Source organism: Lissotriton vulgaris, chromosome 3_2 (genome assembly GCF_964263255.1).
Source record: "Lissotriton vulgaris chromosome 3_2, aLisVul1.2, whole genome shotgun sequence".
Classification (NCBI taxonomy): domain Eukaryota; kingdom Metazoa; phylum Chordata; class Amphibia; order Caudata; family Salamandridae; genus Lissotriton; species Lissotriton vulgaris.
In genome coordinates this window covers 288,778,213-288,799,919 of record NC_141690.1, presented here as the reverse complement: position 1 = coordinate 288,799,919, position 21,707 = coordinate 288,778,213, and the positions used below count along the sequence as shown (strand labels likewise).

Genomic DNA, 21,707 nt, shown 5'->3' with positions numbered 1-21,707 from the left:
AGGATGAATAGAGCCTTGCTTTATTTGCTATACCTGAGACTCAAATGTTATAGTCATTTATGTTTATTTTCTGCCTGCTTAAATTAAATAAGCTATCAATGCTGATATATATTTGGACTATTGTTGCCTTTTAACTTGTTTGCCTTTCAACATCCGATGTTGTGGCCCAACCTCAAGTGGTTGGCGATCTCTGACGCTACCATAGGCACCCCACTCCTGTTGACGGTCTCAGATCTTGCATCCTCCCCCTAAGTTTGGGGGAGCCCAAACCAGACGACGCGCGAACTCCCTAGTGGAGCGGACGCGCCAGCAGACCTCTAGGACCATCCAATGGGCTCTGTTGTGCATCCGCTTGAGGACCAGTCAACTTTCCTCTCAACATACTACCTTGAAGCGGACACTTAGGCCCTAGAGAAGCCGTATCAATTAAAAGAAATATGGGGTTTTCCAATGTTTTTGGGAAATTTCAAACTTTTATTTGGGGCTTCCCCCTCCTGATGCCCCAGTCCTGGGAGATAGGTTGTGGTTGCCATTACTGTAATCACAGGTAGGAACTTGCCCCTTCCCTCTACCCAATTTAAATTACTTGCCTTGTGTAACTCCTCTATCCTACCACTGCGGCCACGGAGGGAACCCCACATGTACTTAAAGGGGGGTTGTTCATTACATAACAAATTACCGACATCAAGCTAATGTTCACTACAGCTAATAGACCGTTTCCAATGGATAAGTGTTTGGATGACAGCCTCACCAATGATAACGGAGTAGCGCAATTTATCCATAACACATTATCCTCAGCTTTCGCAACTAAAGAGATATGTGCCCCTAAAAGACGGAACTGACACCCAAATTGACCCGACGCACTCTCAGGAGAGTTCCGGACAGAGGCATAAGAATGTGAAACGCAAGTCTGAACAAAGGGGACATTTCGAGGACACAAATTAAAATCTAATTTCATTGCAGACTATAAATAATGCTCCACAGAACCTCAATCAGGAACTTTCAGGGCTCGAAAAGATTCAGGGATAGACTTGGACGCTTCCAATATGTCTGATTTCCATAGTTCCGGGCAACCACGTAGCAAAGGTGGTAAACACAGGAGACTTCACAGCGCGGAAGGCTGTAGTCAACCGACGCAAAGGCTCAGTCTGACTTGCGATGCTTTCTTCCCGATGAGTGGCCTGGGATGCCGGCACTGGCCATGGCCGCCTATGTCCAATCCTGACTTCACTAAGCTTTTCCTAAAGGAAGCCTGGAAGACTCCGTGGGGGACGCCCAAGGCCCTCCTTGCAAGGAAAAGAGCGCTGACCCCAGATGTCGACCTGAACATGTTGACTCTGGATACAATTCACTAAGGACCTGAAGAAAGGCATCGAAAAGCCGGTCAAGATAAATCAATTGACCTGTTGGGCCCGCTTACTAAAAGTTTAACAAGCACTGGCAAAGTCAATAGGTCTAGCTTAGCAATGTTGTACACCAGCCTGGCTAAAAGTTAGTGGCACAAAGTGGAGTGGCACAGAGTGTCGAAGAGTGGAGTAGCGTGTTATAAAGTGGTGTGGCCTAGAGTGGAGGACCATGGCGTAGAGTGGAGTAGCGTTTTGTAGAGTGGAGTAGAATAGAGTGGCGTAAAGCTTCAGAGTGGAGTAAAGAAGAAAGAGGGGCGTAGAGCGGAGTGGCATAAAGTGGAGTGCAGTAGGGTGGTGTAAAGTGAACTAGTGTAAAGTGTCATACTGTCAAGTGTCAGAGTGAAGTAAAGTCTGGTAGAGTTTTGTTGCATAAAGTGCAGTGGCATGGTGTAGGGTGAAGTAGTGTGGAGTGGTGCAGAGTGCTCTAAAGTGGAGGGGCGTAAACTGGCACATAGTGAAGTAGAGTGGAGTGGCCTAGAGTGGAGTAGTGTCAGAGTGGAGTATGGTTGCATACAGCTGAGTGGAATGGAAGAGTGTTGCAGAATGGAGTGGCCTACAGTAGAGTAGTGTCGTAGAGTGGCATAGAGTAGAGTGGCGTGGAGGGTGATCGAGTGGAGTGGCGAAGAGTGGATAACAGTAGAGTTAAGTGACAGGGAGTGTTGAATCGTGGACTGGAGTGGCATAGAGTGGTCAGATTGGTGTGGCCTAGAGAGTGATAGAGTGGAGTAGAGTGTGATAGATTGATTAACAGTAAAGAGTAAAGTAGCATGGAGTGTTGTGTCATGGACCGGAGTGGTACAGAGTGGAATATAGTTGAGTAAGGTGGGTTGGCGTAGAGTGGCGTGTTGTAGGGTGGAGTAGAATGGAGTGGCATAGAGGGTCTTTGAGTGGCGTGAGATAGAATGGAGTACAGAAGAGTGGCATAGAGCTGCGTGGCGTAAAGCCGAGTACAGTAGGGTGGTGTAGAGTGGAGTGGCCTAGAGTGGAGTATAGTGGAATAAAGCTTAGTGGTGTGGAGTGGAATGGAATAGAGTGTTGTCGAGTGGAGAGGCCTACAGTGGAGTAGTGTCGTAGAGTGGCATAGAGTAGGGTGACGTGCAGGGTGATAGAGGGGAGTGGTGAAGAGTAGATAACTGTAGAGTTAAGTGGTATGGACTGTTGAATCGTAGACTGGAGTGGAATAGAGGGCTGAAGAGTGGCGTGGCCTACAGTGGAGTAGCGGAGTGGAGTGGCCTAGAGGGTGATAGAGTGGAGTGGAGTAGAGTGTGATAGATTGAATAACAGTAGAGTAAAGCAGCATGGAGTGTCATGGACCGGAGTGGTACATGCGGAAAGGCAGCGTGGAATACAGTGGAGTAAAGTGGCGTTTTGTAGAGTGGAGTAGAATGGGGTGGTATAGAGGATCTTTGAGTGGAGTGTCATAGAATGGAGTACAGAAGAGAGGCGTAAAGTCGAGTACAGTAGGGTGGTGTAGAGTGAAATGGAGTAGAGTGTTGTACAGTGGAGGGGCGTAAAGGGGCATAGAGCAAAGTAGAGTGTTGTAGAGTAGTGTGATACGGCGTAAAATGCAGTGGTATCGATTCAAGAGAAAAGGCTTAGAGGTAACACACAATCAACAAATTACAGTGTACACAAAGCTAAGTTCATTCTTCAGACGTGAGTTTTTGTTACAAGTTTTATTTTTCAAAGGTCCTTTGTATACATGTGGAAAACAGCCAACATGTCTCACCCTTCACAAGGGCTTCTTCAGGGGTGTGAATTCACAGAATATAGAAAATATTTTGAAACCACTATTTGAGGAAATTTTCAATTTATATTTAAAGAGAAAAAAGGCGTTAGAGAAAAAGAGAGAAAAAAGCAAATTTGGACAGTCAGAGTCTGAAGTGAAGCACGGAGCAAAAAGTCACGGTAGAAGAGGAAACATTCATGCTGAGAGTGAAAGTAGGAAAATCAGAAGGCAATGCAGGAGAGTTGCTAGTTGAAATTTATGTCTCAACAAATAAGAGGGGGATTAGGAGCTGGTTGTGGTTCACTACCCGTGCTCTTGATATTAATCACGATAGCAAATAAAGGGTAGCTGTTCCAAAATTAGAAAAGAGAGTCTGTGTGGCCCGTAGGGGCCTCCAAGTGTGGAAATGACTAGTTCCATTTGTATGAAATGATACAGGCCGAGTAGACCCAGAAGGGGTATGAGGGGCATGTGTAACAGTGTAACAAGATGAGGTGGAGTCAAGGTATGTGATGGTAGGACCCAACCCCAGACTGTGAGTGACCCTCATGAGCATATAGCAGTAAAACCAGAGGTCTCTCAATGCACAGTGCCCCGACAGGAGAATGGGGTACCAGCCCGCCCTACAAAATCATGCGGGTGTAACTAGAGTTCCGTCCAGGGTATGTCATCATTGAGGTCCCGTATGTTTGTACGGAGGCGATGAACCCATCGCTGTTCCTGTCTGAGTGAGGCGTTGCTCCATGCCTGATTCGCCTCAAGAATAGTCCACTGTATCTCCTCACAGGAGTGTCCTTTATTGATGAAGTGGTTGCACATCTTTGTCGCAGATAGGCCACGGCGAATCACGCTCTTATGTTCGCTGATCCTGGTTTTTATAGGTCGAGTAGTCATCCCCATGTACCTGAGCTTGCAGGGGAATGTGATTATGTACACACAGTTCTTGGTGTTGCAATTCGTGTGGGTACATTGTTCCCAGGAAGAGTCTTCCATCTGTAGGGTCTTGGAAAGTTATGTGGCGGCACAGGCGTAGTAGAGCCACAGGGCCTAAAGTTAAAAAACTATCTACACTAAGGTGGACCGAAAAACAATAATAAACTAATGTTTGGGATTTATGCCACCATGACTTACTATGTAATGGCTGGTAGTACTGCTTCCTATTTGGGATATACTACTTCTTCATCAATCCCCGGCACGTCAAGATATTAGGAACTTCCCCATTTAGTTTGCGTAGTACGCAATGTGTCCAAGGACGTACCCACTGCTGCCGGGACCGGCAGCAGTTGGTAGATGGCACAAATCCCAAACATTAATTCATTATTGTTTTCCGGTCCACCTTAGTGTAGATAGTTTTTTAACTTTAGGTCCTGGCAAATCACCTCTAGACTTGTAGAATTGCGAAGAAACATGTTGGCCAACCACACGGAAGAGCGCCACACGTAAGACATTAACTTAGCATTGTGCCTTTCCTTTTTATTTTAACCAGGGCGGGAGACCCCACAATTAAAGTTATTTTTGCTGGTACTCCCAACACTGTTTTAACTCACATAAACATCACACACCACTCATTCATCTACACTTACTAAATCTCTCAACCCCACGTAACCAAACGGCTATTTGGAAAAAGATCTCCGCCAAAGTGCCCTTCCTCAGGAGCCCGTCAGGCATTGCAGCGCCGGCCATACGAGGAGCAGCCCGATGAAGCATGACACCCAACTGGGGGTGTGAGGTCATTACATTCCAAAGATATGGATTCCCATCTCTTTGACTCTGTAGCCTAATGTCCTTTGTATATTGCTAAATTCTAGATCATTCAGGAACAGCACAACTTCAATTTTCATATTGCATTTGGGCAACTGTGCTGGACCTTATGTATAAAAGCTCTTTGTCCCTCTATTTGTGAATATTGCCTCGAAATGCGCCATGTACAGCCCCGCCGGACTAGGCGCAAACATACTTTTCATAGAGGTACCTTGTACTTGGTAGTAAGTAGTGGCCCTGTACATGAAAAAGTTGTTTTTTAGTGCGATGGTGATGCAGTCCAGAATGAAGTCTGTCGGTATATTGGTGGGGAGGTCCGCCTCCCGTAGGAGATTCTCCACTACTTTGATGGTGGCATCTTGGGGAATGTTCATAATCAATGCCTCTACATCGAGTATGAGGAGAAGATTGATTTCCTCAATGTTGTTGTCATTGATTTCTGGACTAGAATTGAGGACGTCCCCTGTTTCCTTGAGCTATGCCAGGGCTCGACAAATCCACTCGCATTTGCGAGGGAGAATGTATGAGGACGAGCTATTTTTAGAGCCTACTCGCCCTTTCCGGCGAGTAGGAAGACAAACTAACTTTTGTCCTCTGTCTTTGAAAACGGAGCAAAAGTGACAAGATAACAAGATTTAAAGGCATTTTTATTGCTCACAAAGAGACTGAGCAATGAAGATGCCTTTAAATCTTGTTAACTTGTCACTTTTGCTCCGTTTTCAGAGACAGAGGTCAAATAGGTTGCAGTTCGGTCAAGGGGATTTTCCAAGTTACTAGACCTGCAGGACTAGTACAATTTTTCAGATTTGTCGAGCCCTGTATGCAGGTGTGGCTAGCACCAGTGGTCGTAGGAAAAAGTCACTGAACTGGCTCAGGTGCTCTATCAGGGAGCCAATACCCGAGACGATAGGGCGTCCAGGAGGAGGGACAATGCCCTTATGTATCTTCAGAAGGAGGTAGAAATATGGCACATTGGGATTAGTGTTGACCAGAAATAATGCTTCATGGGCGGATATTCAACGCTCAGAGGCCACCTCATTCATCATTATCCTAATGCGAGTGAGAAGTTATGTGGGGTCAGTGTCCAACTCCTCAAAGTATTTGGTGTTACTCAATTGCTGTGTGTATTCCTGTTCATAATCAGTAATGTTGAGGATCACCTTGGCTCCCCCTTTGTCCGCAGGCTTGATGATGAAGCTGTCATCTTTGAAGGAAGAGATGGCCTTATGAATGCTGTTTATCTGTATACCAGGGGGAACCCAATAAACCATAAGGCATCTGGGTATAAAACATTCAATAAAAAAGTGATGCCTGTGGTATAGTTTTATATATGTTAATTATAGGACAAATACTACTACTTATCTTTCCTTGAAACAATGTTTAAACTTCATTCCTCTACATGCACTCCAACCAATTCAATAAATCAAAGAAAGATGGTCACAGGTCGGTTTGCATATTTTGTTTAGTAAACCATATCTTTTGCCAGGGAAAATAAATTCTCTTTTCCTCTTCTCTTATTTTGAACACATATATATACAAACATTTAACAAATATATCTACACGTATATACAATCTATATACAAATTCACAAAATACAAATGAAAAAATACTAAATCAAGAAAATCTATTGAACCTCTCTCATGGTTCTCTTGCCCAGAGTTATTTCAAAGAGGGATGTTCGCAACTAATTACATAACCACATTCCCTATAGTCAGGTCACCAAAAACACATGCAACGGAGCTTATGAAGGTCTAATCCTTTTATCCTTCCTTTATATCAAGCTCCTTTCTCGTAATTCCATATATTCTACATGAATTCTCTTGTGTTGGTGCAATAGAACAACAGTTGACGCGTTTCAGCCTCTCATTACTCCAGGCACCTTCAGGACTTTGGCAAACAACACTCTACCTAAGAGATTAAATATAGCTAATTTACAAATATACAAAATCTTGAATAAAATTCTCAATATACATAACAGAACTAGAGACACAGATTAATACACTAAATAGAGATGTGTCTAGTACCTCGAGGTATAGGGCAAAAATTATTGAAACCAATCTAACACCCTCCACGTGTAAGTGAGTTGGTTAGAAACTTATTTAAAGACGTGCGTGAGAACGTAGTTAATATATCCTCTCTCCAATGGTGCAGGCCTAAAATACATTTTGTGCATGGCAAACTTATCGATTCACACCACTGTGACCCAAAAACCCTCGAAGTCGTACCGTTACTACAAAAATCCACCTGACGTATGGAATGTCTTTATCCTTTTCAGTCCGTAAATAAACCACACTAAAGGAGGACGAGAGATATCAAAGATTACCCTCTCATTAAGATATCACCCAATATAGAACAAAGCTGTTTTCCAATATTATAACACAATGGGGTCGATTCCGATTTGGGAAAAAAACGTCTGTACGATTTTTATCTGGAGCCATCGCCGTACGATTCGTACCCGTCCGTACGATTCGTGTAGTACGATCCGTATTCCGTCAATCCTTCCGAATCGGCGCGATCCGTACATATTGCAAGGCTGAAACAGTGAACCGTACGACTCGTACACATGCCGTACGACCCGACGAGTACGATCAGGACCGGGGTATGAGGACGCGATTCGTACGGTCCACGTCAGGTAAGGGCGATTCGTACGGAAAAGCACACAATCACATACACACCGTACGGTGCGTACACCCCATGATAGCAGGGGTACGGTGCGTACCCCTGCGATCATGGGGTGTATGCACCGTACCCCACGATCGCAGGGTGTACGCACCATACACATAGCGAACATGGGGTATGGTGCGTACACCCTGAGATCGCGGGGTACGGTGCATACACCCAGTGATGGCAGGGGTACACACCGTACCCCTCCGATCATGGGGTGTACGCACCGTACCCGGGGGGGGCTTTCTGTACCTGTTTCGGGGCGAACTCTGCTTTTACGGTCGTTTTCCGCTCCCGTAGAAAAAGGGTTGTACGGTGTGTACCCGACACGAATCGTACTTGCCGGGTCGGAAAAAGCAGCCGTGAACAGTACAGATGTCGCGTACAGCGGGTTCCGAGGGAGATTCGTGGGGAGATTAGAGTTGTACGGTCTTTGTACGATTCGTACGGAGTCCTGCTCCTGGTACCAATCGTACTTCGTCTTACGTACGGGGAAGGTTGCAGGGTACGATTCGTATGGGAAAAACGCTCCGAACGGCTATTCGGAGCGGTTTTTCCCCGAATCGGAATCGACCTCAATGTGTGCTAACCTACAGTCTGTAATACGCAAGTGCTCACTCTTCACCCAGTCGCCAACAATTCTGAAATTACATTAAGCACTTTTAAAGTATAACTTCTGGTAGTCGAAACCCGTTAATACTCTAACTAGGGACCTTCACTGAAGGCTAGATTCGACACTCACCTCCGCTCTACGTGTAGAGTGTCATATCCTCTAACGTCTCCAACCTAGTCTTGAGTTTCAACCGAGTCGCATACCGCTGTGATTTACCCTCTGCGCGACTTCCGGATTAGTCATAAAAACCGGACTACCAGGAGCCTCGGATCGCTCATCAGACATAGAAAAGGGCACTGGAAGTATATCCCAACTAATAAACGAAACTGAGGAAAGACTGCCTCTTGCTGTGGGATTGTAATGGATGCTCTATAGTAGAGACACTGATTTTTAAGCGCTCATATAATTTCAGCCAAAACAAATTACTAATCCCAATACAAAAATAATTTTAAAAATGCAAAGAAAATATGTCTCATAAGTTGAAAAACTACCTTATAGCCCCGTGCATTGCCCAAACCTCGTACAATCTTTCAATCAATTATATATCTCAGAACATGTAAGCATTGTTTTAAATTTCACATAACCACAATGTATATGACAGCAAGCCAATTATATTTTCAAAATGGAAAAAACATTTTCATAATAACAATGCCCAGATCTCATCTCTATCATTCAGGCCAGTTTTAGATGTTTGGTATTTCTCCATCATTCTTGCCTCTAATCGATTCAATTTGATTTCTGTCTCGCCTCTGTTAGCATTGGTTACAATACAAAGTACCGACCACTCAATGTCTTTTTCTGAGTGATTATACATTTGGAAGTGGCTTACTAAAGGGGCCCCTGGTGTTTTACATTTCACTCTCGATTTGTGTTGTAGAATACGAGTTTTAACTGCTTGAATGGTCTGTCCAATGCAAAATGTATTGCAAGGACACTTGATACAGTAGATTATGTTTTTAGAGTTGCAATTCGAAAATGATCTTTGAGTATGTGTGATTCCATTCATTACAATTTCTTTAGTGTCTTTGGTTAAATCACACGCTAAGCAATTGTGACATCTAAAATGTCCAATTACTGGAGGTAGTCTGAGGAGATCTCTAATATCTTTTGGAGGGCGCATTGTTCTAGTTGTCGCTTTCGTCGAGTTGATTTTTAATGTTCTTTCCTTTTTTGAATGCAAAGAGAGGTTTAGGTATACCAAGGTCTTCTATTAATTTCCAATTTTTTTGGATCAATTTCTTGACTTTATTGGCCCTTGGATCAAAGATCAACACACGTCGAGGGGCATCCTTATCCTTAGTTTTTGGTACCATAAGTGTCTCTCTCAGGGTATACCAGGCTCTTTTCAGAGCAACGTTTACTAATCTTTTAGGGTAACCCCGATGTAAAAGTTTTTCTTTTAGTCTTTCTGCATGGAAAAAGTATTATTACTGCAATTCCTCCTGACCCGGAGGAATTGACCGTACGGTAAATTCTCTTTCAGAGTACGGGGATGCTACTCGTGAAATGTAGCAAAGTGTTACGGTCTGTAGGCTTGGTATACAGATTAACAATAAGTTTACCCTCTTCGTGTTGAACGTATACATCTAAAAAGTTTATCTTTTCCTTGTCACTCGTAACATTGAAGTTAAATTCCTGAGTTCTACAGTTAAGCCAATTATGGAACTCTGTTAACAGGGAATTATCCCCATTCCAAATCATGAAAACATCATCTATATAGCGACACCAAAACTCCACATGATGTTTAAATGGGCTGGTGTCGCTATATATCCACTTTTGTTCGAACTGTGACATTACCAGATTGGCTATTTCTGGTGAAAAACTGCACCCCATTGCTACTCCAGAAATTTGGAGGAAAAGATTGTCTTTAAAGTTAAAGAAAGAGGGGCGTGGCCAAGATGGCGGGCTGAGAGGTCGCACTCGCCGAGAGCTCCCGGACCCCTGAAATCCTGCGCCGCTCGTAACTGCTGATTCCCCCCCGGATCACGCGGTGATTGAGCCTGGAGCCCCCGGTGGAGGTGTGGACCGATTGTTGAGCCTTGTTTGCCCCGTCGGGGGTGAGATCCTGCCCGGAATAGCCTTGGTCGGAGCCCGTTGAGCGGCCTGTGGGTGAGCCGGGAGCCGCGAGACTTCCGGGCTTCGGAACCTGACGGAGCGCTCTGCCGCCTAAGAGAGGCCCGCTGCAGTGCCTGTGCTGTCAAAGTGGGAGCCGGCGGTGACTTCGCGAGCGAAGCGGAGCCGGCCAGCGGCGGATGCAGGGAGCGGAGTTGAGCGGAGGAGGTAGGCGGAGGCGGAGCCGGCATCGAACTGCTACGCTGGTCCGTGGTCTGAAGAGGCTCGTCCTGGGAGGTCGCTCCGGCCGGTCGTTGGTGGTGGAGTGGCGGCCTTGTGCTCCTGGAGCGGATCTTTCCCCGGGATTGCTGACACCGGCGACCATCGCCTCGTGAGCCTGCCTACCGGCTGGATTTCTCGCTACCGGACCCGAGCGGAGGATAGGCCTTCCATCTTGGACGTTGGCCTATTGCTATTACAGGACGGCCATTTAGTGCACCCCGGCCTGGCGGCTCGGCCTTCCTAGTGCTCTTGGTGTGGCGCTGTCCCCGTCTGGTGTATAGCTGCGACGGCACGGTTGCCCTCTGTGCCGGACGGAAAACCTCGGCGTCCCCTACACAGCTGAAATGTCGAACGCTAGAGGACAGAGAAGGGGTTATCGGACCTTGCCGGACATGCTGGGGCGCGGCGCCCTGCGTAGCGGGGGCACCCAGCCCACCACGACCTCCCCGGCCCCGGCCAGGGGTGCAGATGGCAGAGAACCCCCGGTGACAAGATCATTTCTCGAGTCGCTCTTCAGTTCCCTGCGGGAGGACTTTCAAACGCTGAAGCGTGAAGTGGCCGGGGAGGTCCGTGAAGTACGGAGAGAGATGGACTCCCTGGGGGAGCGTGTCAACACCATGGAGGAAACAGGCCACTCTAGAGACGAAGAGATCAGCCATTTGCAGCAGGAGGTCCTGCGGCTGCGGGAACAACAGATTGAATTGCAAGCCCACGCCGAGGACCTCGAGAACCGCTCCAGGCGGAATAACATCAGGGTCCGTGGCGTGCCGTCCGGTGAGGAGGGTGAAGACGTGACTGCATACCTGGTGGCCCTCTTCCGTGCAGTTCTGGGGGAGTCGGAAGACTTTCTGATCCGTGTGGATCGAGCACATCGGGTGGGTCGCCCCCGCAGAGCCACGGCGCCCGCCCCGGACATTCTGGCCTTCCTCCCGGACTTCCCCCTCAAGGAGCGGATCCTCCGAGAAGCGCGTGGCCAGCAGCCTTTCCGCTTCCGAGACCACCCGGTGGCCCTGTATCAGGACCTGTCTACGGTCACGCTGCAAAAGAGGAAATCGTTCAAGATCGCTACCGACTTCCTCCGGGAGCAAGGGACACAGTACTCTTGGGGGCATCCTTTCCGATTGATTTTTCGATGGAACGGTACTTTGCACCAGCTCCGGTCCCTCCAGGATGTCTGCGCGGTGTTGGGCCTTACAGCATCTGATACGGACACCCCGGCACCGTGTCGTAGACGAAGCACTCGTGACGGATGGCAGCAGGTGGGAGAGAGGAGCTCTCCGCCACCGGAGCGACCGGGCTCGCCCACGATCCGGGCGGACATGGCGGCCGCCATCCAGGAGGCCTCCAGAGTGCCGGCGAATGGTGAAGTGGCCCTGACGGCCTGAACTTACTGCGGGGGGAGTCTGCTCTAGCTTTTTCTTCTTGCAGGTGCGGGGATACGGGGGGAGGGCGGGGAGGAATGGCGAGTGCTGGAGGTGGTGGCTGGACGTCCACTAGACTGATTTACCACGGCCTTGTCCGATAAGGACCGGACTGGGACAATGTCTTTTCTGCAAAGTTTGAGAAGTGGGGTACGGGAATGGGACCGGCGGGGGGATGTTTTGCATTTGGGGACTAGCGGGGGGGTTTGTTGTTGGGGGTGGTATGGATCTGGACATGTGGGGTCCCAGGGGGAGGGGGGGGCTTTTCCAGTTGCGGGGTGTTGGGGTTCGGGGACTGTACTGTGCCATGGGGATGTTCGTAGATGCTCTGTGCTGAGGCCTCGTGTGGCGCCTCCTATGTTTGCCCGCTGGGCTTTGCTTCTTGATGTGTGCTCCAGTGATCCCCCTCCATGATGGCTCTTAAGGTGATTACTTTAAATGTGAAAGGGCTGAATAACCCGGTTAAAAGGCGGGCTGTGTTATCTTTGTTAGAGAACTCCCAGGCGGATGTCTGCCTGCTGCAGGAGACCCATTTGCTGGCTAAGGACTGCTCTAGGATGCGTACCCCCAAGTTCCCCACGCAGCTATTCTCCTCTAGCGCTTCTAAAACGGCAGGGGTGGCGATCCTGTTCTCTAGGGGGTTCAGGGGAGAGGTATTGCACAAAATAGCGGAACAGAAGGGGAGACTTCTGGCATATAGGATTAAGGTGGGGGGTTTAGTACTGACTGTTGGCACTCTCTACAGCCCCAATGACCGCCAGGACCAATTCTTGCACAGGGCACTAGATGACGTGGCATCCACCTCTGATAGGCACATAGTACTGGGGGGTGATTTGAACCTAGTTTACGACGCGGCAATGGACAGGTCTGTGCAGCGGCGCCACCAGTTGGGTGAGCTTTCGAGCTCGATTCGCACTCGACTTGAGGAGCTGGACTTGCATGACATGTGGCGCCACCTTCACCCCACCACCCGCGCATACTCCTACTTTTCACATGCTCACAGGTCCTATGCGCGACTGGACCATCTACTCGTGTCGGGTCCAATGCTCCTTTTGGCTTCGAGTGCAGATATGGGAGTCCTCTCTCTTTCCGACCACGCACCGGTGGAGGGTGCTTTCACTCTGCCGCCGATGGTTCGGCCGAGAGGGGTCTGGCGGCTCCGAGACACGCTTTTGCATAGGCGGTCGACAGTGGACCAGATCCGCGCGGCCATTTTGAATTTCCAGAGTGTGAACGATAACGAGGACACCTCTCGCGCGACACAGTGGGCAGCCCTGAAGGCCGTGCTCCGGGGCGAATTTATAGCTATCTCCTCGGCTGAGAATAAGGATCGACAGCTCAAAAGGGACGAGCTTACCCGGCAGGTGAAGGAGCTGGAACAGGTTCATCATAGGACAGGGGCCCCCAGGGTTTGGAGGCAGTTGAAGGCAGCCAGAAAACTTTTGGCCGCCCTGGACATGGACCGGGCGGAGTATGCGATGCTTCGCCTGAAGCACAAATGCTACACGGGGGGATCGGTGCGGGCGGCTCTTGGCCAACAAACTCAGGGTGCAGCACCAACAGCACCGAGTGAAGGAACTGGTTGACTCGACCGGAGGTCTGGTCACGGCTGATGAGCAAATAGCAGACGTCTTTCGTAGCTTTTACGCTGACCTTTACACTGGAGAGGGCCCCTCTGCCCAGGCTGAGGTGGACTATCTGGATTCGGTGCCGCTCCCGTCGTTAACGTCAGATCAGGCTCAGTATCTGGAACGTGACATCCGTGTCGAGGAGGTGGTCACGGCGATATCCCGGCTCAAACCGGGCAAGGACCCGGGGCCGGATGGCTTTATCCCTCTGTTTTACAAGACCTTCTGTCAGGAGTTGGCACCTCTGCTGACCCGCCTTTTCAACACCTTTGCGGAACCGGGTGCCATCCCCTCCGAATTTCTTCAGGCCACGGTCTCCGTGATCCCGAAACCGGGCAAGGACAGGACCGCCTGTGGGTCCTACCGCCCGATCTCGCTGCTGAACACGGATTTGAAAGTGTTCACCAGCATATTAGCGGCACGCCTGGCACTGCACCTCCCGGGCATGGTTGACCCGGATCAAGCGGGCTTTGTGCCTGGCAGGCAAACTGTAGACAATACAAAGAGGGTGACCCACATTCTCGAGAAGGCCTCCAGGATCCCAGGGGAGAGGATGCTCTTGTCTATAGACGCGGAGAAGGCTTTCGATAGGGTACACTGGCCCTACCTAGAGAAGGTCCTAGGCAAGTTCGGGATAGGTGAGAAGTTCCGTCATCTGATCTTCAACTGTTACTGGTTCCCATCCGCAGTGGTCCGAGTGAACGGAGGCAGCTCTCGGCCCTTTCTCATTGAACGGGGTACGAGACAGGGGTGCCCACTGTCCCCTTTGCTCTTTGCCCTATACATGGAGCCATTTGCTCAAAGGGTTCGGCAGAATCCCGACATTGTCGGAGTCAAGATGGGTGAATTCCGTCATGCGATTAGCCTGTACGCAGATGATGTCATTCTGACATTAGATGACCCGCGGAGGTCGCTACCGGCTTGCATTGCGGAATTGGACTTATTCGCCGAGGTGGCGGGCTTCAAGGTGAACTTAGGGAAGTCAGCCGCCCTTGACATTTCGCTTGCTAGCGCTACCAGAGCGGAACTACAGAGGCTTTACCCTCTGAGCTGGTCCAGGGACCGGATTCCATATTTGGGGATCCTGTTGGCGCCTTCCCTTCCGGCGATGGTCACGGTCAATTATGCGGCTTTGAGCACGAAAATCAGGGAGGAACTTGGCCGGTGGGACAAGGGCACGTTGTCGCTGCTAGGCAGGGTGGCGGCGGTGAAGATGACCCTCCTGCCTCAGGTGCTTTACCTCTTCAGGGCGTTGCCGCTCCAGCCCCCCACGGGGTGGCTCGCGGAGACCCAGTCGGCCATCGCGCGGTTTATATGGCAGGGCATAGGCCGCGGATTAAGAGGAGCATCGCTACGCTGGCGCCCGACTCTGGGGGGCTGGGGATACCGGACTTGCGGAAATATTTCCAGGCCGCCCAACTCCGCTATCTGGTGGAATGGAGCCGGTGGGAGTCTGATAAGCACTGGCTGTTCCAGGACCAAGCGGTGGCGGGTAGGACGCTACAGGAAGTACCATTCTTGAGGCGGGCCCATCGACCCCCCAACCTCTACGCGTCTATGGTGACGCGGGTCCCGCTTCGGACGTGGGACTCGGTGGCCGTTAGGCATGAGCTTACTACCTTCCCCTCTCCCTTTACGCCGCTCATTGGCAACCCGGACTTCGGCCCCGGGATGGAGAGCGGCGCTTATGAACGCTGGCGGGCGGCCCGCTGCTGCGCCTTGTATCATTTGTACAGCCCTGAGGGAGTTGTCCCCTTCCAGGATCTGCGGCGGGACTATGGCCTCCCGGAGACGGAGCGCATGCGATACATGCAGGCGCGTCACTGGGCACTTCAGCCCCAGGTGCGCGACTCGGCAAACCGGGAGATCACGGTATATGAGCGCTGGTTAATCACTCGCACGTCGGACACTAAATTGATCTCAGATCTGTATAAAATGCTGCAGCCCCCCTCCTTCCACATTCACAACCCCGGCCGGGAAAGATGGGAGCGGGAGCTTGGGCGAGTGTTGAGCCACAAGGAATGGGAACACATCTCCTTCCGCGCGCGCCACTCGGCCTATCACACGGGTCTTACGGAGACCTTCACCAAAATCTCGACCTATTGGTACCGCACCCCGGAGAAACTGCACGAGATGGACAGGGCAATACCAGGGACGTGCTGGCGCAACTGTGGCAATACTGGTACACTTACACACATACTGTGGGAATGCCCCCTTCTGGCTCCTTATTGGGAAGAGGTCCTGGGTGAGGTGGACAAATGTTTTGAGATAGAGTTGCCGAGGTTCCCTGCCTACGTTCTACTGGGATTGCCAAATGGGTTGATGTATCCCCTCAGGTCCAGGAGGGGCAGACAGATTGCGATTGCTCTGGGGTCAGCGGTGCAAAATATTCTCATACATTGGCGCTCTACCACACTTCCCTCTGTAGTTGGCTGGCTGCATAGATTATGGCATGTCCTTGGAATGGAGAAGATGTCCTTAGTGGCCCTGGGAGACACTGATACTTTTGAGGAACTGTGGGCGCCCTTTCATAGCTTGTTGTGCTCTGAGTTTCAGGAGATTACCTGTCCCAGATATCTTAGGTTGCTACGGCTGACGCCGCCACCAGACCCGCCTGTCGGATCGGACGGGGCTGGCATTGCATAGCGGGGATTACTGGAGGGTCGATGTGAAGAGAGAACTGATGGTAATGGCACAGTACAGGGGGTGGGTCTGGGTATGGTAGTTGGGGGGGTTCTGTATGGTTAAGTAGGTTTTTGGAGCGGGGATGCTTCTCTGCCCCTTCCCCCCCCCCTTATTTTCTTTTTCTTTGCCCCCCCCTATTTTTCTCTTCCTTCCCCCTCCCCCGTCCTTCCTTCCCCCTCCCCCGTCCTTCCCTCCCCCCCCCCCCCCCTTTGTTATCCTTATGTGACCACAGGCGCGGAAGCTGTGCTCCTGAGTCGTATGAAGCCTATTGAAAAGATGTAACTGTTTTGCTGTATTTGCTGTATCACACGCACCGATTGTGTGGATCCTGTGGTTTATCTTTCTTTTTCCTACCCTGTTGTTTCCTACCCCTCCCTGCTTCAATAAAATACTTTAAACATAAAGTTAAAGAAATTGTTCTTTAGACACAGTTTGGCAAGGGCTGTGATAAATCCCGTAGGAACTTGATGCGGGCGATCTCTTGATTCTAGCACATATTCCATCACTCCTAGTGCCTCATCTTGAGGTATGTTGGAGTATAACGATTCGATGTCCAACTCCTCATAGTATTTGGTGTTACTCAATTGCTGTGTGTATTCCTGTTCATAATCAGTAATGTTGAGGATCACCGTGGCTCCCCCTTTGTCCGCAGGCTTGATGATGAAGCTGTCATCTTTGAAGGAGGAGATGGCCTTATGGATGCTGTTCATCAGGTTATTGAATGTGTGTTTCCTCTTAACTTGGTTGGCTTCCTTAAGGACCGGTTTCTCAAAAGTTAGAACCTCGCTGGGTACCATTCCTGTTGTTGGGGGGCAGGAGAGATGTGGGGAGGGGGCAGAAGGGATTCGAGGAGGGGGGCAGGATAGATGCAAAGGAGGGGGCAGCAGCCCTGCCACATACCACGCATCAGGCTTAGACTTACGCATTTCAGTGTGTGATCCGCATCACCGCACTGAAGTGCAAAGTCACCCATTATAAGCAAAGCGCCTTTGCATAGCGCCTGCCTCGGACGTCAAGACCTAGCACTGCTATGCTGAATCATAGTGAAACTATTAAGCTGGCATAGCGAGCCCGCTGCTCCACGCAGGATTAGGAGCTGGCTGAGTTAACGCGCTATTATGTTTCAATATTGTAAGGTTTGGATTTCTGCAGCGCCTCTAACTCCGTGATGTCAGGGGGTAAGCACCTAATGGCCACTACCAAGACAACATAGCTGACCCCAGGGAGGTTGTGTATGAGACAGTGATAAGCAGAGGAACCTGTGGATGTCACATTCTTCTATTGCCTGCGGAGGCATAAGCGGGTGTCTGCAGTTTTTAAAGTAAGTTGTGGGACTGCAGAGGCAATGGCTCTGCTCATACTGCCATGCTGTCATTTAAATTCAAGATCCCCGGCACGCCAACCCCATGTGGAGCCCAAAGCACAGCTGCTGCTGAGCCTCAATGCCCTGTCCACAGCGTTTGACAAAGGGAGTAGTTGTGGCCAGGAGAACTTGGACTACGCGGATGTTTGCAGCCTGAAGTGCGGTTTTTTCCTGTTCCCGATCCACGAACAAGGAGTGGTCAGGAGTACCTCGATATAGACAGCTCCATCTCCATTAAGTGGGCGAGCATGTGAACACTTGAAAGTGAGAGTGGATGCCCTCATTTAACGGTGGGCCCGCTGTGTGTGCACTAGACAAGGAAGCTTTCACTTTCCCCAGGAGTAGTTACCCTGTGTGGATTATATCATTTTTACAAGTACCCATGTCCTGATGAAGCCAAAAGAGACAACTGTGGGAAACGCGACCGCGTCGACACCTTTGTGATAAGGAGTCCCCATATATTTGTATTTTGTGTTTGATTTCTGGCGCCCTGATTAATATATATTTCTTTGTTAAGGAGAATTTACAACCCAGGCGCTGTGAGGACTTCCTCTGTGGTGATATACCACTCTAAATTAGGAGTGGGTATTGTAAAAATTTATTTTTTTTCCTTTTTTCTTTGTAGGCTACACTGTTGTACATGTAATGTATATATTGTATATGTAGGTTGTATATATAGTGAACTTTTGTAATATTCTGATTACCTTGTAAATGTAAATTGATACTTGTATAGCGCACTACTCACTCGCAAGGGTCTCAAGGTGCTTGTACGAATACCGCTGTGGAACCCATCCTGGCTTTCCCTGTGAGGCGTCCACTCCTGGGCACCCCCTCGGTGGAGGCCAGGCATCCTTAGCGTTGTGGGGGCCTTGTTGTTTTGTACCACCTTGTCTTGTGACACGTATACATGTCCTTAAAAAATGTGTTTAAATTTGATTTTGATACAAATAACTGTTAAAAAACAAGATAATTAAATATATCTTGTTGTAAAAATATATGTTGAATTGATTCCTCAGTACCTTTCTTCTCTACTTCTTCATCCTTGAGATGCTCCTTGCCCAGGTATGGGAGGGTACTTTGGGCAGAACCCCTTTATAATTTTCTAGCAGGAGAACTTGGAAGCGGGCAGCCCTATGTAGTCTGGTCAGTGTGTTCTCAGGAGACGCGTAGGACGTTCTTGAAATGATGCGACGTGCCCTAGCTCTCTCTGTCGTTCGGCTATGTGTGTGCCTCAGCCTCTTGCCACCAATCAATGCCTGTGGGTGTCAAGTGCATGAGTTAGAGAATTAACTAACTACTTAGGTAGGTCATCTGGGATGCTGGTTGAGAAGCTGGACTGTAGGTAGCAGTGTGCTGACCCGGGTGGACCGCTTAGAGCAAATTTTTTTTATTTGGGTTGGCTCTTTTTTGCTAAGCACTTAGTGCCCTTGCTTCCGGCTGTGAGTGGTAGTTATGAGTTGTCTCTCACCATATAGTAGTGCAAACATCAAAGAAAGTGTACCTTTGCATTACAACATTGCAAACTATATTTTATGTAGACCCCCTCAGGGGGATTTTGCTTTAGCCACGGCAAACCTTTTCTTACTTTTGGTCCAGCCGCACCTCAGGTGGAGCTGGGGCACGGGGTGATGTGCATGAGTGTAAAAGTTCCTGCAGATGACTCGTGTACCTTGATATCTGGAACTGTATTTTATGTAGACCACTCAGTGGGCTATTGCTTTTGCGCCAGAGATAATTTTCTTACATGTGGTTAAGCGGCACCTGCGGCAGAGAGAGGATGACGGACTTAGACATGAGACATTGGGTATCAGAGCGCTTCACATAGCACTAGTTTTAAAATGCATGCTGCAAAGACCAGTTACTTTGCACTTGTTTCAAGATCTTCTTAGAGTTTCCCCATAATCAAATGGGTTTAATTTCTGGTATTTATATGTTTCCTTCATCTTTATTGCGTGATTTTACTCATGAGAAAGTACCACTCCTAGACAGACGTTGAAACGTCACTCATAATTACACTGAAATTCAGAAAGTGTCACACAAGGCCATCTAAAACCCTGGCAGCTATGGGGCAGGAGGGATGCCAAGAGGGATGCCAAGAGGGTGGGGGGCAGGAGGGATGCCAAGAGGGGGGCAGAAGGGATGCAAAGAGGGGGGGCAGGAGGGATGCAAAGAGGGGGGGCAGGAGGGATGGGGGGGCAGGAGAGATTGTGGGGGGGCAAGAGAGATGGTGGGAGGGGGCAAGAGAGATGGAGGGAGGGTGGGAAGGGGCAAGGGAGGGTAGGAAGGGGCAAGGGAAGGTGGGAAGGGGCAAGGGAGGGTGGGAGGGGGCGAGGGTGGGAGGGGGCAAGAGAGATGGGTGGGAGGGTGGGAGGGGGCAAGAGAGATGGGTGGGAGGGTGGGAGGGGGCAAGAGAGATGGGTGGGAGGGGGCAAGAGAGATGGAGGGAGGGTGGGAGGGGGCAAGAGAGATGGAGGGAGGGTCCATGGGGGGGGCAAGAGAGATGGAGGGAGGGTCCATGGGGGGGGGGTCTCCATACCTGCCCAGGATCTCGATGTAGACCACCGCCGGCGCCGACCGCTCCACCACGTCTGCGATGAAGTTGTACTTGTGTCGGGGCCCGGATGGGGCGGCGGGGGGCACCGGGGAGGGGGGCTCGGCGGGGACGGGCTTGGCCGCGCTGACCTCGGGGAGCAGACACCGCCTCCGCTCTCCCCCCAGCAGCAGGAGCCCCAGCCCCGCCCCCGCGGCGCCCCCCAGGACCGAGGCCCAGAGCCCGGACCGGGCCCCGCCCCCTCCGCTGTCACCGTCCCCGGCCCCTCCGCTCTCACCTGACCCCACCGCGGCCCTCCTCACGCCGCAGAGCCCCCGCAGCAGCAGCCGGCACCGGAGCGCCGCCCGCGGCACCGAGCCCGCCATGCTGAGCACTGACAGCGGCGCCGGAGACACTGAAGACGGACGGACAGCGGCCGGGGCCGCAGGGCGCCGCCATCTTGGAGTGGAGCGGGCGGGGCCGCAGGGCGCCGCCATCTTGGAGTGGAGCGGACGGGGCCGCAGGGCGCCGCCATCTTGGAGTGGACGGGCGGGGTGAGGAAGGAGCGGGCACAGGCGGGGGCAGGGGGCTGACAGAAATCACTTTAAACAAGTTATATCTGCAGCGGAACACTACCGAAGGATTAGCAAACGTTAAACATAAAGCAGGACAGCGCAATCTAAATAGAATGCTTTCAAAAATAGAACAGTCGTTTGTTCTTTAATCATCTCCAGAAAATAAGTCGTCTTTCCCCTTTTCTCTTCGAACCCGGAGGTGGTACGGCCCGTCTCAAGATGGCGGCCGCAGGGTGAGGCGGGCGCTCACGGGGCCGCCTGAGGAGAGGAGCAGGGCCGAGCGGCTCCGGCGTGAAGGGACAGCCGTCTGGCAGATTGACGACTCATCTTCTCACTAACATGTTTGTTTGTTTTTTGCAGATATATATATATATATATATATATAGCGCGAAGGTTTTATTTATTTATTTATTGATGCGTTTATATAGCGCGGACTTTACCCGAAGGTGTCAGAGGCTTCACAACAGGAACAGAACTGAGAAATGAGAACATTACAAGGGAACAAATCACAAAAGCAAACGTAACGTTACATGAGGCAATAGTGACAATTGTGAGCAAACAAAATACAAGAGGAGCAAACGGTGCATTACAAGAAGAGAAAGTGACAAGTGTGTAAGTTACAAAAGAAGATAAAGTACAAGTAGAGGTATAATACTCCAATAAATGGAGGACACTCAAACACAAGAACAGACGTTACGGAGGCAATGGTGGCACTTGTGCAAGTATCGAAAGCAAACAAAATGTAAGGGGAGCAAAGAGTGTGTTACAAGAGAAAAGTGACGTGTGCATGTTACAAACGAGTACCAAACATACGTAGAAGGGCTTTACATGAGCACCGGTGACGTCACTCAAGGACACATTCAGGCACGAGGAGATGAAGGGAGACCTCACTTTGAAAGCGGGACAAGCGGAGCCAGAGTGCCAGAGCGCCCAGCATCCATAGCAAACTCTTTTGCCTACCATCACTCGAGCGCAGGAGCGCTACAGGTCGCCTCCAC

General features: G+C 50.2%; 1 protein-coding gene across 1 annotated transcript in view; it reads right to left on the bottom strand.

Moving 5' to 3' along the window:
* Positions 1-20,541, bottom strand: part of HTRA2 (HtrA serine peptidase 2) — a 95,955-nt gene extending 75,414 nt beyond the window's left edge. Inside the window, exon 1 of the mRNA XM_086964402.1 lies at positions 20,141-20,541. Coding sequence (XP_086820528.1) covers positions 20,141-20,520 — 380 coding nt within the window. The 5' untranslated portion in view covers positions 20,521-20,541. The remainder of the gene's footprint in view (positions 1-20,140) is intronic.
* Between the last annotated feature and the right edge of the window lie 1,166 nt (positions 20,542-21,707).